Raw genomic sequence first — 15,387 nt, forward strand, 5'->3', positions numbered from 1 at the left:
GTCGGTCGGATCGAATGAGGAAACACTGAAAATAGCTCTGTTTTGTTTTGTTATGTTATGTCCAGATTTTGAAATGTGAATTTGCTGTCCATTATGTTGAGTTTTTTAATCTGTGCTCTCTCGGCTAAAAATCAGTTTTTTCTTGTTTATCAGCACGGCTTCACCACCTGAGTTCTGACGGAAGTTTCTAATTCTCTTTCGATCAGGTTCAGCTGTCACAGTGCTGCTGCAAACATTAACGTCTTGTGGGTTATTGATGCTGACAGACTACTGTTGCCTTTTTTCTTTTTTTACTCTTGCACGCTTGCATTTAGTTTTGCTATTTTCGATGGAGTAAATCAATCTGACGGCAGCCCTGTTATTCTCCTTGGTGGAAGGTTTTACTCTAAAGGCAACGAATGTGGAGGATTTTTTTAGGCACAGGAAAAAGGACTGCCAACAGGGGCAACCAGACAAAATGAAATGGTTGGCAGTGGTCCATATCTCGTTGCTCAGGGCCTCAAGGCAACCACTACTGTTGAGCCCTGTCAATTATTTTCTAAGGGTCCTGTAACTTTGACAGATACCTCATTTTGGAATCATATTTTTTTGGGTACTGCACAGAGATGTCTGTAGTTTTACCTTTGTGACATGATCTTGTAGGCATCTGGAAGATAGCAGTTGATGTTCTCCATCTGGAAAGGGTCGGCGTCGCAGATCTTGTCATCTGTTCGGCCATAGTTGGCACTTTCGATCATTATGACATCACTTCCTGGACACCGCAGATCGATGGGGTAACCCTCACAAGACAGCTCTCTCCGTACTAAGCCAAATGGCAGGGCAGCTCGACTAAACCCTGAGGGAGAAGGGAGAGAGAAAGAGCTCTTTCAGTGAAAATCGAAGGGAGGTGTGTATTAGGGCCAACACGGAGGAGGAAAGTATGAAAAGCAGGAGACAACATGATATCACAGTTGGATGTGCCGGACATATACACAAGTAGAATTTTTGTGCTTGTTAACCAAAGGTTTGTGACTGTTTAGCAAGATGAATCATGGTGATATGTAGACAGTGAACCATGTACTGGACTACTAGCCTGACATACATCAGTATATTGAGTGAACATTTCAGATCTCAACCGCACCAGTGACCTAATGGTGCTAGTATGTCATCCCTGTGCCTAACTGGTCCTGAGAAAAATCAATAATTGTCATTAAAGTCTAGTTTGCCGTCTGGAACACTGTAACCCTCTCACAGCTGTCTGTGTACAGTAAGCTCACTGATACAACACTGATAGCCAAACCCCACAGCTGACGTAATTTAAAAAAATGAGTTTTGTAATGTGTTTTTTTTTCTTTTTAACAGTCTGCCACCACAGTTTTTTCCCCTTGTCATACTGCCGTCCTGTGTTTCATTTCAATATGGGAACACACTGTCATCACAGAGTCTATCACTGGAGACTTGTGGTTTACTCGCAAAGCTCATTTTTCTATCCAAAATGAAAAACTACAAGCATCTGTACAACATGAGTGTAATTTAATCCACTTTGCAGTGCTGACAATCGAAGGGCAGTCTATTGGAAGGTTGGAAAAAAGAAAAGTTTGTGTGTGTGTGTGTGTGTGTGTGTGTGTGTGTGTCAGGGAGGGTGAGGGGTAGGAAAAATAGAAAAGAAATCAATATTGTGGCTTTGTGCTCTGCAAATGTGAACAATGTCAAAAGCCACACTTAAACTAAAAGTGAACTGCATACATAAACTATACCAATCCAAATATGGGATTTCTGTTTCTTTTCGTATTTGAGCAGCTTTCTACAGCATTGACATGTCAAGTATGAGATAAGAGTGGAGTGGCATAGAGCTTAAAGAGATCCTCCTTGGACTTTGACTAAACCACTGGTGGCACTGAATAATAACTACAGCTTCCTTGAATGCAGTGACTTTGTCACCTCTTTGAATAATGGTGTTGTTACCTGCAACATGGTTGATGGTGTGTTGTTAGTGTTTCCAAAGCCTCTATTTCCCTAATGAGCTTTAGTTCACAGTCAAAGGAGGAGGAAAAAAAAAAAGACTGCCGTTACTACTTCTCATGCACTAATCTATTTGGCACTTGGACAAGTCGGACCGATCCATATGTGCAGTTGTTTATAATTACAAAGCACATTTTCTTTTCACGAGTCATCCTGTGAAATGTTCTTTGTATGGCAACTGTTTACTTAATGCCACTGACTTCAGCTCTGCTAAATTGGCCTGGAAAGGCTGAGTTCATTTTACTCTATTGGATGCTTCATCAATTAACTACCAATACAATTATCTTTGTCTGATTAAAATGCTATGCTGCAAAGGCAGGGGATTAGCATTCTGTATTGAGCCCCTCGCCAGCAAATACTACTGTGGTATTTCACAAAGGAAGATAAATGTCAGTTTGTATTGCCTGATCCTCCGTTTGTGGTGAAAGGTAAAAGTACGACTTCTAAAAGGTGCACAGTGAAGAGCTCAGGGTAAACCAAGGATATATCTGTATGGAGGAGGGCAGCTGGCCTATCTAACCTCTATAAGACTTTATTTGTTTGAGAGCATACAATCATCAGGGAAAGATCTTTTTTCCCCCTACTTGCTCTTTTTGACAGCAAACTTTCTCATGTGACCAATAGGCATGAAAAAGAAAGCCTTTCAAATATGATAGGTTTCAGCCATATTTCATTTTTGCAGCCCCTTTTCTCTCTGGAGTCAAAACGAAACGCTTAAGGTGATAAACAATTTATCAGAGACGTTGGCTTGAGAGAAAAAGCCCAAGTGGAAAAAATGAAAACACGGCGTGTTAGGAACACGACTTGACAGCCAATCTTGAGTTCATGTCAATGCACTCCAGCATAGCTCCATCAAAAGTCAGCGGTACAATGTGTAGTAACCATAAGAACCTATGTAAAACATCAGTCAATGCCACATTACAATTTTTATACTCTAACCATGACTTGGAAATGGCAGATGTATAATGGAGACACATCTATTGCTTCTCTCTCACTAGTTAGACTTATCAAAGGAAAAGACAGCTTTTATATATTCCACAAGTGGAGCAACTGAAAAGCTTTTTAAGTGGAACATTTGAAATAGCCATGTAATCTATAGTTTTCAAGCAAAAGAAAATTGCATATTATACCTCACCAATAAATAGCTTTTCTATGCCATGCAGTATCTAATAATTCAATATATGAATATATACTCATGCAGTCTCTCTTCAGTACTTGAAACAAGTGAGACTTTTATTTCTATTTAATCGACTGAATCCTAACTTGTCCTCCTATAGAGGCCACATAGACCTAACGTGGATCGATTGGGCAGCAGTTACGTACGGCTGGGTGGCATACATTATGTTGCACTGGCCTACTTTGTGGCTACAACTGAACTGGTTCTTTGGCCATGAGCAAGACCTCTGAGTTTGATCTCCAAATCCACAGCCAAACCACTGATGTTCTGTGTCCCAGGAACACTGTTATAACACTTAAATCACTCTGCACAGCCTTTACAATCTCAGCTTCTGGTTTTATGATTTAGAACTGATGTAGTCTCTCTGCCTAAGTAGGAAAACAGAGACTGAAGCAACGAGGAGATAAATGTGTGCTCCAAAATACTGCAAGACTCCTACTGACATACACTAGTAACTTTTCAGCCATGCTGGTGACAGGCCCTGTAATAACAGTACATTTTCGTGTTCAAATCTCTGGAAATCAAACAAAATTGCCGTCCTCTAAGCACACTTTATTCGCCAGCTGGGTTTGTGCATCATGGACCAAAAGCATAGTCGTAAACAACCTCAAAAAGCCTCTCTCCATTGATTAGGCCTGAGGGTGAACTAGTTTCTCACTCTGGTGTCGGATGGTATTTTTGGTACATGGGAAGATGAGTGACACAGACAAATCAATATGGGGACACCCAATCCTGCAAACAAATATCAATGTGATAGATGAAAGTCCTGATTACAATTAAGTCAGCAATGTTCTATTGTATTCTCTAACGTACACTAACTTCTACCTCTTTTCTTTTTAATCTAGTTTAGAATAAGAAAGTCCCCTCTTGACACACATATTTCACACCGCACTGGTGTTATCCAGCAAAATAATCTGCAACTTCAGCATCCAGAAATACCCAGCGGTTAAAACAAGCTAAAGAAAAAAGTAATTTGCACTCTTGTAATGACGTATCAAAACCTGCTGTTTTTGTTCTTTGATGTTGTGTAACGGAGCATTTACCTGACTACTTTAAATAAATCCTCTTTATGTCTTCATACAGATAATGTGAAGACAACACAACACCATCTATCATCCTCTGTAATAGAATAATGTGATCAAACTGAATCAAACATAAAAAATAAAAAAAAAATCCAGTGCTTAATGTGTCACTTAACTAAACAATTTAATTATTCAAATGAGCCAGAAAAGTAATCATTATTTCACTCATACGGTCAATTAGCATAATTATTCAAGGAATGCCTGATATCAAAACTATTTACTTTCCATATGGTAACAGTAAACAATGTCAAGAATATCAATATGTGCTGGCACCAAAAAAATAAGGCACCTACCTACATCCTTTTTCCTTTCCCTGATAAATCTTCTAAACTCACGAACGACCTCAACAGTTTACTGGAGCAGACAAGAGCACTTGTTGCTATTTTGTGTTTCAGAGGGTCTTTTTACTTCTGAGTTTTCGACGATCGGGAAAATGACAAAATGGCGCCACACACAGCACACAGCACTGGTGCATAGGTGCAAAGAGCGACATGACTGCAACTGGGAGGAATTTTTAGCTGTGTTCGTTTTAGGTCGTCACACACACACAGTGTTCACACTCAAAGGGAAATTCAGCACCCTCCTGTTCACAGGTAGCATACACTTCAGACACCTCCTCAAAATATCAGATGTTATTTTACTAGCTTTGATGTACTTTCACTGCGTGATAGTGCATCCAAACCCATACAGCGGGTGCAAAAAGAGATGCCTATCAATCAAACAACCAAGAGGAGGAGCTGTATATTCTCTGTGCTAATTAAACACCAAGAAACAAATCATGAAGGCGTATAATATTATGTGGAAAACTAAATCCTGTGACCATGGCAACATGGTGCAGCAGAGACATTACTGGTCAGATCCTTATCATGGCCTTGCTGACACTCTCCTAATCAGGCATTCTGGTCACCCACCACCACTAGAAAAGCATTTCAGATCCTCTTCATCAGCCATGTAGCGAGCACTGAACAATGATCAGTGCCATTGTACAATAGCAAAGCACTGAGTCGGGGTCCTGCTGAAATTTAAATTGTAAGCCTTGAAAATACTGCAAATTCTACAACGTTGAATTAAGAGCCCACTTTTGTTTTGCCAAGTAACAAACAGCTGTTTGTGTTTTGTTTTGTTTTTTTAAGCACATGATCACTCAACCTTTTGACATGTGTTTATTATACATGTTGTTATCACATTTTAGTAATTGATTTTGATTTGTGCAAAGGACCGCTCTTTCCATGGGTTATAGCACTTTATTACACCAATGAGGAAACTCTATTTAAAGCTTCCCAGGCTGGCATTTACTACCACGTGTAACCTTTGTGAATACATTAGGCTCATACAAAATCTGCAGCCAAAAGAATTGTGAGAAACTCCCGTATGTAAAGGGGATCCATTATGCATCGTCTCTCTGGTGCTGTAATGTTTTAATCCATTTTTTTCCACAGATGAGCCAAATCAATTGGAAAGTGACCATCTGGTAGGATATGAGTGCCACTGAAGCAGAGGTAATGAACAAAATGTCTTCCTATTTCACAGAAACTAGCAGTCATTAGGATCTTCGTTAGCCATGGGCGGACCCTTTACCATGTAGTCCCATGAAACAAGACACTGGCATGATCAAAACCACAGGGACGTACAGTACATATGAAGAACATAAAGAACATGTCATATGTTTAATAAGGGCAACAAACTTGAGACTCTTTCAATTAAGCAAAATCATTCACCATTGCCTAGCGCTGATTATGAAGCCTAAATGACAGAGGAACTATTCGGCTTTTCATCAGGGCTATCTTGCTTCTCGTAAATGGTTTTCATATTAAAATGACCCTTTGTAACTTGGGTTATAAATGCTTCCAGAGTTAGTCCAGGGGCAAAGCAGAAGCTGATCAAAAGGCCTATTCAACCACTCATGCTGCCATCATTGTGGGCCAGAGCACAAAAGAGGCCTCCAGATTATTTTGATGTGAAACCAGATAATTTTTCTGTCGAGAGCCAATGAGAAGTGTGACGGGGACGCTCCCGACGCTTGTCGTCTACCGTTAACGCAGCCCTTTGATTTTCCTCGCTGATCTGATGAGAGCTAAACAGCTGCTTGTAAATGAGCTAGCATCGCTGCTCGATCTGCCATTATTCTGCACTCCTGAGCCGACAAGGTCGCTTGCTGGGGGGATTTGGGGTGAAAGAAAAGTATGGGCTATAGCATTAGCTTGGAGCCACAGGAAACACAGCTTGAGTCCTTCAGGTTTGGCCACCCCACCCCTTACCCCTCCTCTCTGTGGTACAAGCAAAGGAAGTCTGTGAAGGAAAAGAAACCTTTAAGTCAAGACTCTTCCCACAGTGCTGATTCTATAATCCAGAGATATCCTTTACAACAGCATGTATTCTTAAGAAGTCATGTCCACACAGGGGAGGAGAAGAAAGAAAATATTGCATATATCCCGCAAACAGCAGGGCATGAGGTAGACTGCTGACTTTTTGTGGCCATTGTAAAAAAAAGAATTACACTACTGGTTTGAAAGATATTAACATTCTTTTGAATTTCTTAGCGCTAACTCGAGGCGTTTCTATTTTTTTCCTGCGTTGTGTGTTGAAAGCTGATGTCATTTCTTTGGGCATGGCTAACAGCAAACGACACTCACTTATGTAGAGGTTTTTTCCCCTCTGTAATTCAGCCCATAACATCTGTAGATTATTAAATTCTTTGACAACCAATGAAAGTATGACTTATGTGGCACAGAACACACTGACACGACATCTTAGCTCATATTTATATCAGAGATGATCAGTGACAACACAAAGTTATTCTGTAGGGTAAAAACCATCGATTTTTCTCTTCTTATTCCATCCATCTATCAGCAAAACGCACAGTGCCAGACTGAGAAAAAAAAAAAGGAATTTGCACAAAGCCAAAGTGGTCTTGCCTTAAAAATTATTTTTAAATAAAACAGATCTGAAGCCATTTCCCAACAAGAAAGAAGAGGATCCTATATCACATTATGTAGTGTCAAGATATGCGGAATACTGGTTAATGTTAGGGCTTTGAAATCTACTTGCACAGAGAGAGGGAGACAGGAACAGAGGACGATATTGGGAGAAGAAGGAGAAGAAGAGGCAAAGAGCAGCAGGGGAACGAGCATTCCAACCTCATTTGTATTCTCCACCATCCAATTCACTCCAGTTCATTTACATCTCTGCTACTTCCATAGCAACAGCAGGGGGGCTATCAGGAGCATCTTTGATATAGGTACATGACTCTGAAAAAGATCTTGTCATTTCTCTCTGAATAGACGGTATGAAAAAAGAAAAACTCCCAGACCTCCCCTCTTTTGGTGTTAAGGTGGCTTTCTTTAAGCAGAAATGTACCCTGTCAGAGACTTTTTTTTTTTTTTTTTTTACATTTACTCCATTCCTCATCTCCTACGAGCACTTGTAGACACATAAGCCAGCACAGGAAATGCCATCATTGCACAGAAAAGAAATATGATCCTGTAGCTTAGTACTTGATGATTTTACTGTGTTCTAACAAAACACGGACACTAGTTATGTCTGGTAGCCAAGAAAGGTTTATGTTTTTTTTCCTAATCCCGAAGAATTTGAACAGATACAAGGCATCAAGTTGTTCCTGGCAGACAAAATGAAAATGCACTGCACCAGCAGGAAAACACAGCCTCATCAAATTCCATGTACACTTGTATGTAAATCAACCTTAAGGCCTAATTAAGCTCTATGGGGCTCATCAAGGTCATAAATCCCCTTTTTTCATAATGCATTATTGACTTCACATCATCTGCACATGTCGGCTGACTGCACTCGCACAAGCACACAATGTCATCTCACTGTCTAATATCGGATAGCCCTGGGGGCAGGCGGTGTGTGTGTGTGTGTCTGGTGTGTGTGCGTGTGTGTGTGTGTGTGTGTGTATTTTGCGTGTGTGTGGAAGACAGAAAGAGAGGACGAGGGGGGGTGCTTTTTAGGTCACAAAAAAAAAGGCAAGGACATCTTCTGGTAATGAAATGGCTGCGATGACCATCAAACAGTAAATTTTGTCCCATGGTCCTTAACAAATGGTCACTGGTAGATTTGCTTTAAATTACAATACATTTTCAGATTATCAAGGTCAGGTCAAGGCGTTTTGCTTATTTTATTATGATGGCATTGAAGTAAATTGGGTGCAATTTTAAAAATTTGGGAAGTCAACTTCCTTGAAGCCAACAATATATCAAGGAATGAAAGAATGCGTTGTTGAGTGTAATCTATGACCTTACATTTTTAATTTTACAAATCGAAGCTGTGTGCACTTTGAACGTGTTTTGTTTGATTAGTAGTGGAATGATCCTATGACTCATTCACCAAGAGAATTGATATAGAGCAGCGCCTGCCGAGAAGTCATAGTGCCTTTTAGCAACAGCAAGCTCTTTGGACCTCATTACTCAGCCTTATCGGTGACAATATTTCAGACAATATAAAATGATCTAGAGTTTAAACGTGATAAGGACGAGTCATATTTTTTGTAAATGGCTTTTCAGACTGGATGTGTTTGTCAGCGCTTCCCTCTGGTCTATATCATTTCCACAGTTTCCATTACAAATGATGGAGAAAAAATGGACTCAGATACATTGGGTAGCCTAGACTTCCTTCTCTGCTCCAATGAAGCATTTGATGCTGCTCCATTCAATAAGGAAGCATTTCCCAATGGGTCACCAGTGGCAGTGCACACAAATGAGAGGGGTCCATCTGCTTGGTTTGCATTCCCAAAGTGCACTTTCTCAAGCAGACCACAGCAGTGGTTCCTCTTCCCGAGACTCTGCTCTCATGTGTATGCATTTGTGCCACATTATTCAGCTAGTGCTTCAACTGACCCCCACCTGGCATTTAAATTCCCTGACCAACCGGGTAGTCATGCCCTGATGACACGACTGCTGCTCCAGCTGAATTCTTTATGCAGCTCTTACTCAGACTACACTGCATACTCGCCACCTTCTAGGTTAGGCGGATTGTTATTTGACACATTGCTATTTTACTTATACACTGGCTTCCCGGGCTTTTGTCTCCTCAATGTGCGCCACTCAAGGTTATGCACATATTCTACCCATCTGATGAATATGACACAAAGGAAACAATAGTAGTTATTTATTTATTTTTTGATGAAAGATTTTTTTTTTAAATCGAGGCACTATTATCTTTAGATTCCATGCGGTTCAAAGATTCCATCTCATAACACTTGAAGAGAGAGCTGACCAAGCTAAAATTGAATGTTACTCTAGTTTCAATTCATCAAGGATTTATTGGCTGGTATTCATTATAGTCCAGAGGCTGAATATTATCTTGATGACCTTCCATCTCATATGTATTTTTTCCTCTCCAGTGAACTGATTGTTATAACGTCATAAAAAAAAAAACCCTTTCAGATTTGGATTAACCTCGTTTGAATCAAGTCCACAGACTAAGCCTGCTTCCTAACATTTTCACTCCTCCATCTGTTTCCAGCCCTTACATGTCACAGCAGGGGCACTTTGAAGTTCTCATTTAAGGATTTATCAGATGTCTCTCATGCTTATCAGCCTTAATTATTGCTTGTTGGCTATCTAAAAATAATTTGGGGACTTGTGGGGTGTGTGTGATTGAAATTAGAGTACAAGAGCAACTATTAAGCAAGAGGCAATGGTCCAGCAGAGCGGAGTCTGTATTATGCAAGACACCCTAACAGACTAAGAGAGACTGATTTAAAATGATATTGATTTGTAGCAATTCCACTGGAGGAAATCAGTCTTCGGTGACCATTTTCTCCGGCCTATTATTTACTTGAGAGGGGGTCTTGAGAGCAGAGGCTTGACATACAAATGCACTCATAGGTCACTGTGACTCAAAAGGTCTGAGTCACACATGGTCAAGCCAGAGCACAAATGACCCGACCTGACGTCTGTTATGTTCGACAGCAAATCACTTCATGACTTCTTCACTCTAAATGATGGCCTACAAAAATGGAGCAATGAGCTAAAACAACTTTATTATTGACTTGCAGCATATTACAGCAGTCTGTCTTTGGTCAAGCAGGTTTTGGACAAGCTTCATTATAAAGAAAAGGCTATAAAAAGTTTGAACAAAAGGGGAAAATACTGGATGTATCAGTGAAACTCTAAGTTAATAAGCTTCATAAATGGGCACTCTGAGTTCCTTCAAAAGGCCCTGGTTCTAAATTCTTTATATTTATGGGTGTAGTTTCACCACCCCTCGTTTACAGGAGCCTCTTCGGGATTTATGGCTGCTCTAAATCAGGACTGAAAGCAAGAGGACAAAGAGGATTCCACTAAGGGCAAGCAGGAATATCTTGCATCTGACTCTTGAGAGTGAACTGTAAAATCTGTGAAATTATAAACCTTTGGATTATGTTAACAGAATCTGTCATTACATGTTCTGCAATCAGTTTTCATTGCATGACATCCAAACTATCACCACACTTTCCTGTGCTTCTGCGAACGTGCCTTTCAACAGCACCCTCACAATGAAAACATGATTACATATCCCTTGAACACCTGCAGATTGTTGTTTACATTTTGTATTTCGGTTGATATGGAATGGAAAACTCACAGGCATGAGTCAATGGTTTCATAAATAGCAGTTCTCATAACACCACTTCATTCCTCAGTTGCTCTTGTTGCTCAAATCAGAATGTGCAGAGGGACTAAATTGCTCACATTGATAAATACATGCAATTCACTGTATGAAATAAAACTGCACAGCATGCACAGTACATTTATAACAGTTGGTATCAGTCGCTAATTCACAGGAAAAAGCTCAGGCCTATATGGATAGCATGTGAATATCATACTGCTGCACTCCATGTGACCTGAACGCCACAGTCTAATCACCTTAATATTCCCCAGTGTTACAGTAGCAAACAGGAAACCAAGCGACACTTGCCCTTTGACCAGTCGAGCTAGTTCATTCGTCTGTACATGCTGGTTCCTGTTTGAAATACCATCTAGGCTGGATAATCAAAAACATTTCCTCATCTGCCCCGTCCAGACAGTACTTCATCAGCAGTACGTGTATGAGGTCTGTCTGCACTCCTTCATGTTCGCTACACAGGCTCGGGCAACACAAAAATATTTAAAAAACCAAAGCTATTTCATTTGAGTAGCTTTAGGTATTTTCTCAATATACATACACACCTTTCAAGCTACATATGCCAAAGCCATTGAAATAAAATCTTACAGCCAACCCGATTTAAAGCCACTTTTTCATCTCACCGCAACAAGTAACAAATATAGAACACAAGAGCGAACAAAAAGACAACTTTAAAAATGGAGGCATATCTCTGACAAATTGAAGCCTGCTTATACAAAGATGCCCACATACTGCTAGTCACATCTGCCACGGCCAGATCAGAGGCAAGCAACAAAAGCACACAACAATAAATGTTCCATGAATAATAGGTCTTTGGTTATAGACCACTGCACTGGAGATTGATAAGTCATATTTGTTTTCGTCTGTCTTTGAGATTCAGAGAGGAGACTTGATGGTTTATCAGAACTTGTTTTGTAGATTGTCTGGGATATACTTGTTAGGAACCCACATGTTTCTACCTGGGCAAGAACAAAGTGAGACAAAGCATGACGGTAAAATCCAAGTCAAATAGGGACATGTGGGTAGATGACTAATCTAGGGTGCTTGAGATCCCACCCAGCGTGGGTCTCGTGGGATCCATGTGAATGCCCTTTATTCACAAAGATCAGCACCGAGAATGATGGGAGAAGGTAGGTTTCACACCAAGTCTGATTCTCTGTCACGCTGAACCACTCTCCTAGACAAGTCTGAAAACCAATTAAGGACCATGTTAGAGGTTGGGCACCATGTCAAGAAACACAGTCCTGTTGTTTAGTGTGAGAAGTCTACAACGCTCATGCCTTAATTAAACAAATAGCCGAAACATCCAAGAAAAAAACTGTTTGCTTGAGGATAAAACATGCAGCTCTGGAACCTTGAAATAAGTGGGAATTTGAGGGATAAATAGCCCCGTAAAATACCATTTAAAGTACCCCTGCTATAATGAACGCATGAAGGAGAGTAATTGGAGTTGAAACAAGGCATTGTGTCTCTTGTCTGAACTGTCGAACCGGTGTCACGGCCAAGATCTCAGCATGAGTTATGGACAGCGACAGCACACAACAAACTAATGATGCTTCCCAAGGTTACCGGTGCATAAATAACGATTATGAAGAATGCTGATGCAGCAGGCCAAACACACCAGACACCTAACAGAATGGCGTTAAAAACCTTTGGCAAGGGCAGTGAGATAATAATTACGAGTTTCATGCATTTTCGGTTAGTGGAACATCTTTTGACTGCCTCAGTAGCCAGGTGAAGGGAAGGTCTGTGTTTGGATGGAAGGGAGGAGGGTGACAAGATGTCAAGAGCTCCGCTATACTCTTGCATGACAAACACCAACCTGGAGCCAGAAGTGACAAAGCCCTAATCCAGAAAATCCCTCCTTCCTTTGCTGAAAATCCTAATGAGGATTTCAAGTGCTCGGCAGGGAGGAGACCCAGGGGCTGTGGTTACACCTTGCCACTGCTTGTTCTCCCAGTCATTGTCTCCTTATCTCCTTATTGGCCAAGCCTGGCTGGCGATGAAAGAGACATGACAGCATGGTGGGCTTTCGTACACAGGCCCCTCGCCTGCCTGGCTCCACGGGAAGCCAGATTCCACAGTCTGCCGCAAACAACCAGGATGACATCAAGCGGGAGGTGGAAAGACAAAACCAACAGAAGTTGTTTACTAAAGACACACGAGACAAAGGGATAATTCACCCCTGTAGCCTTAAGTGTTTTATAGTTGTTTCCAATATAAAATAAATTGGAATCTGTCAAAACTCAGCTTAATTAGCGTTTATACAATAATTTCCCAAGAAATGATTTGTTTCTATTAACAAATTAGCTATGGGCCAGTCTTTTCAAAGTACCTTAAATACCAAATTAAGTGCTCAGGATACAGGAGTGTGGCGACGCAGTGGGACATTATTCTTTTTTCACAGACACCTCTAGGACGCATTAGTGGTTCACAAGAATAGGTCTACTGCCTGTGGTTCCACAAATGCTTATTTGACGGACAGTATTTTGAAATTTTCTTTTTAAGATGACACACAACCAAAGCTGCTGAGAAAGAGTGAATAAATCTTCATTAAGTTACATAAATAACATTTAATGGTTACAAGAAAAGGCTAACCAACAAAACAAGCAAACAGGTCGGCACATCAACTGGGAGTGTGTTAGATTCTGTTCTTGCAGGTTCTGGCTCACATTAATCCCCAGGCTTTTATTTCCAGTAATTATATTTCAGAACACCTTGATTGTCTATTTCAACCCATTCACTTTCAGATGAAGCCTTTAAGTCAGGTACAAAAAGACGACTTTTAAAGGTGCCCTTCCCTTTTGCCCTTGAGAAATTTCAAGTACTTCAAACATTTCAAGCTTTGAGCAGAAACAATAGAGTGGTTTCAGGGTGCTTGCAGGGAACAGAAACTACGACTTGTTCACACAAGTTTTGCCACTAAAATGCAGCTTTTATATCATGGAAATCTTTTAATGCATCCTTAACCTCACAAGCCCTTACAAACCTCACAGTAATGGAATGACGATATGTAATCTTGAGAAGAAAATCATTGTTGAATCATTCTACATAAAATCCCCATGACCTACTTAAACAAACAGTGTGCAAGACTTAGTGGCATCTTGCGGTGCAGTTGCAGATTGCAACCAACTCGCTTCACTGTCCCCCTGTAAACGTGAAAGAGAAACTATGGTGGCTGCGAGACGCAAAAGGCCTTATCTAGAGTCAGAGTTTGTTGGTCTATTCTGGGCTATTATACATGGTGGACAACGTAGAGGAGGACGTGCTCCCTCTGTAGAACACGGCTCATTGTAAGGTAATAAAAACACAATGATTTTTTTCAGGTATTTATACACTGATTTAAACATAGTTATGAATATTACATTACATTTCTGCCATTTTCTGTAAATAAAGCCCCCTAAATCTTACACACTGGATTCTTGGCACTCTGTCTGGCATCTTGCAAACTTTAGCCTCCCTACCTCTTGACACAGAGCCCTCGCTCTGCTTTCTAATTCTGTCCCACCGTAATTCTAACAATCTTTTGGAAAGCCTTTGACGAGAGCGTGTAGCTGAGCTAGGTGTGAATTGTTATTCTGTCGCTGATATAGACACATCCTTTCAACCCCAACAGACTTGACTGAAATTATTTTGAAAGACATGTGAGCCAATTTAACTATGTGTTGAACTAGAGAAAATCATCACAGCTTTTACATTTTGCAAAAAAAACTAAACAAAACATTATTACTTCATGAATTACACCTTCGCCTTATTTCTGGTGGGTTGCTATGGTGACATCCGCAGAGGACACCAGTAGGACAAAAGGAAATAAACCTGCAGATTCAGAGAAGATCACTCTGAATGCCAAAGGGCAAATTTGTGTTGATGCGAAACAATATCAAAGCAGGTCAGAGTAAAGAATAGTAATTAAAGCAATGTCTTTTACTGCCTGACCTATCTCACCTACCATAAAATGGTTGGTGCTTTATGCTTTTATAGACTATTTCATCAAAACCGTGCTTTCTCAAAACTAATTAAACTTGTAGGGGCACTTCAGCAACTCAGAATTTTTCTTCCAGAAATCAGAGAAGCTTTCAAGACAGAGACATGTAAAAAATGTCAAAATTGATGAAGCAGACGGCGAAGATATCCTGCCTTTTAGTCTGTAGTATGGGCCAAGCTCCCTTATGCTACTCAATAACATCTTTTGTTATCCTGTCTGGTAAATACCCATGTCTTTCAAACTCAGTTTATAATGAAGACTGTCTGTGAAAAATTTGCCAAGAAAAGACTCTCACGAAAAGAAAAATCCTTAAGCCAAAGTCGAGTTCCTTTTTTACAGACATTAAAATCTCCCTCCAGAGCCACAGAAGACATGATACAACTGTTGTACCAAGCTAAGAATTACTCCTTGTGATGTGTCAATGAGGCGCCACTTTAATGAAATTGAAAGCAAATTGTAGAATTTACACACGATGCCCCTTTAAAACTGGGACAGTGTTTGAGCTCTATGTCATAACCAAA

The 15,387-nt window shown here is 40.4% G+C and overlaps 1 protein-coding gene across 27 annotated transcripts in view; it reads right to left on the minus strand.

Moving 5' to 3' along the window:
- The window catches only part of adgrl2a (adhesion G protein-coupled receptor L2a), a 198,726-nt gene that overhangs the window by 53,390 nt on the left and 129,949 nt on the right, over window positions 1-15,387 (minus strand). For all 27 annotated transcript variants that reach the window (XM_027290154.1, XM_019258930.2, XM_019258935.2 and 24 more), the window contains one exon: window positions 622-835. In XM_027290154.1, the coding sequence (XP_027145955.1) occupies window positions 622-835 (214 nt within the window). The remainder of the gene's footprint in view (window positions 1-621; window positions 836-15,387) is intronic.

This window comes from Larimichthys crocea, chromosome XVII (genome assembly GCF_000972845.2).
Source record: "Larimichthys crocea isolate SSNF chromosome XVII, L_crocea_2.0, whole genome shotgun sequence".
NCBI lineage: Eukaryota > Metazoa > Chordata > Actinopteri > Sciaenidae > Larimichthys > Larimichthys crocea.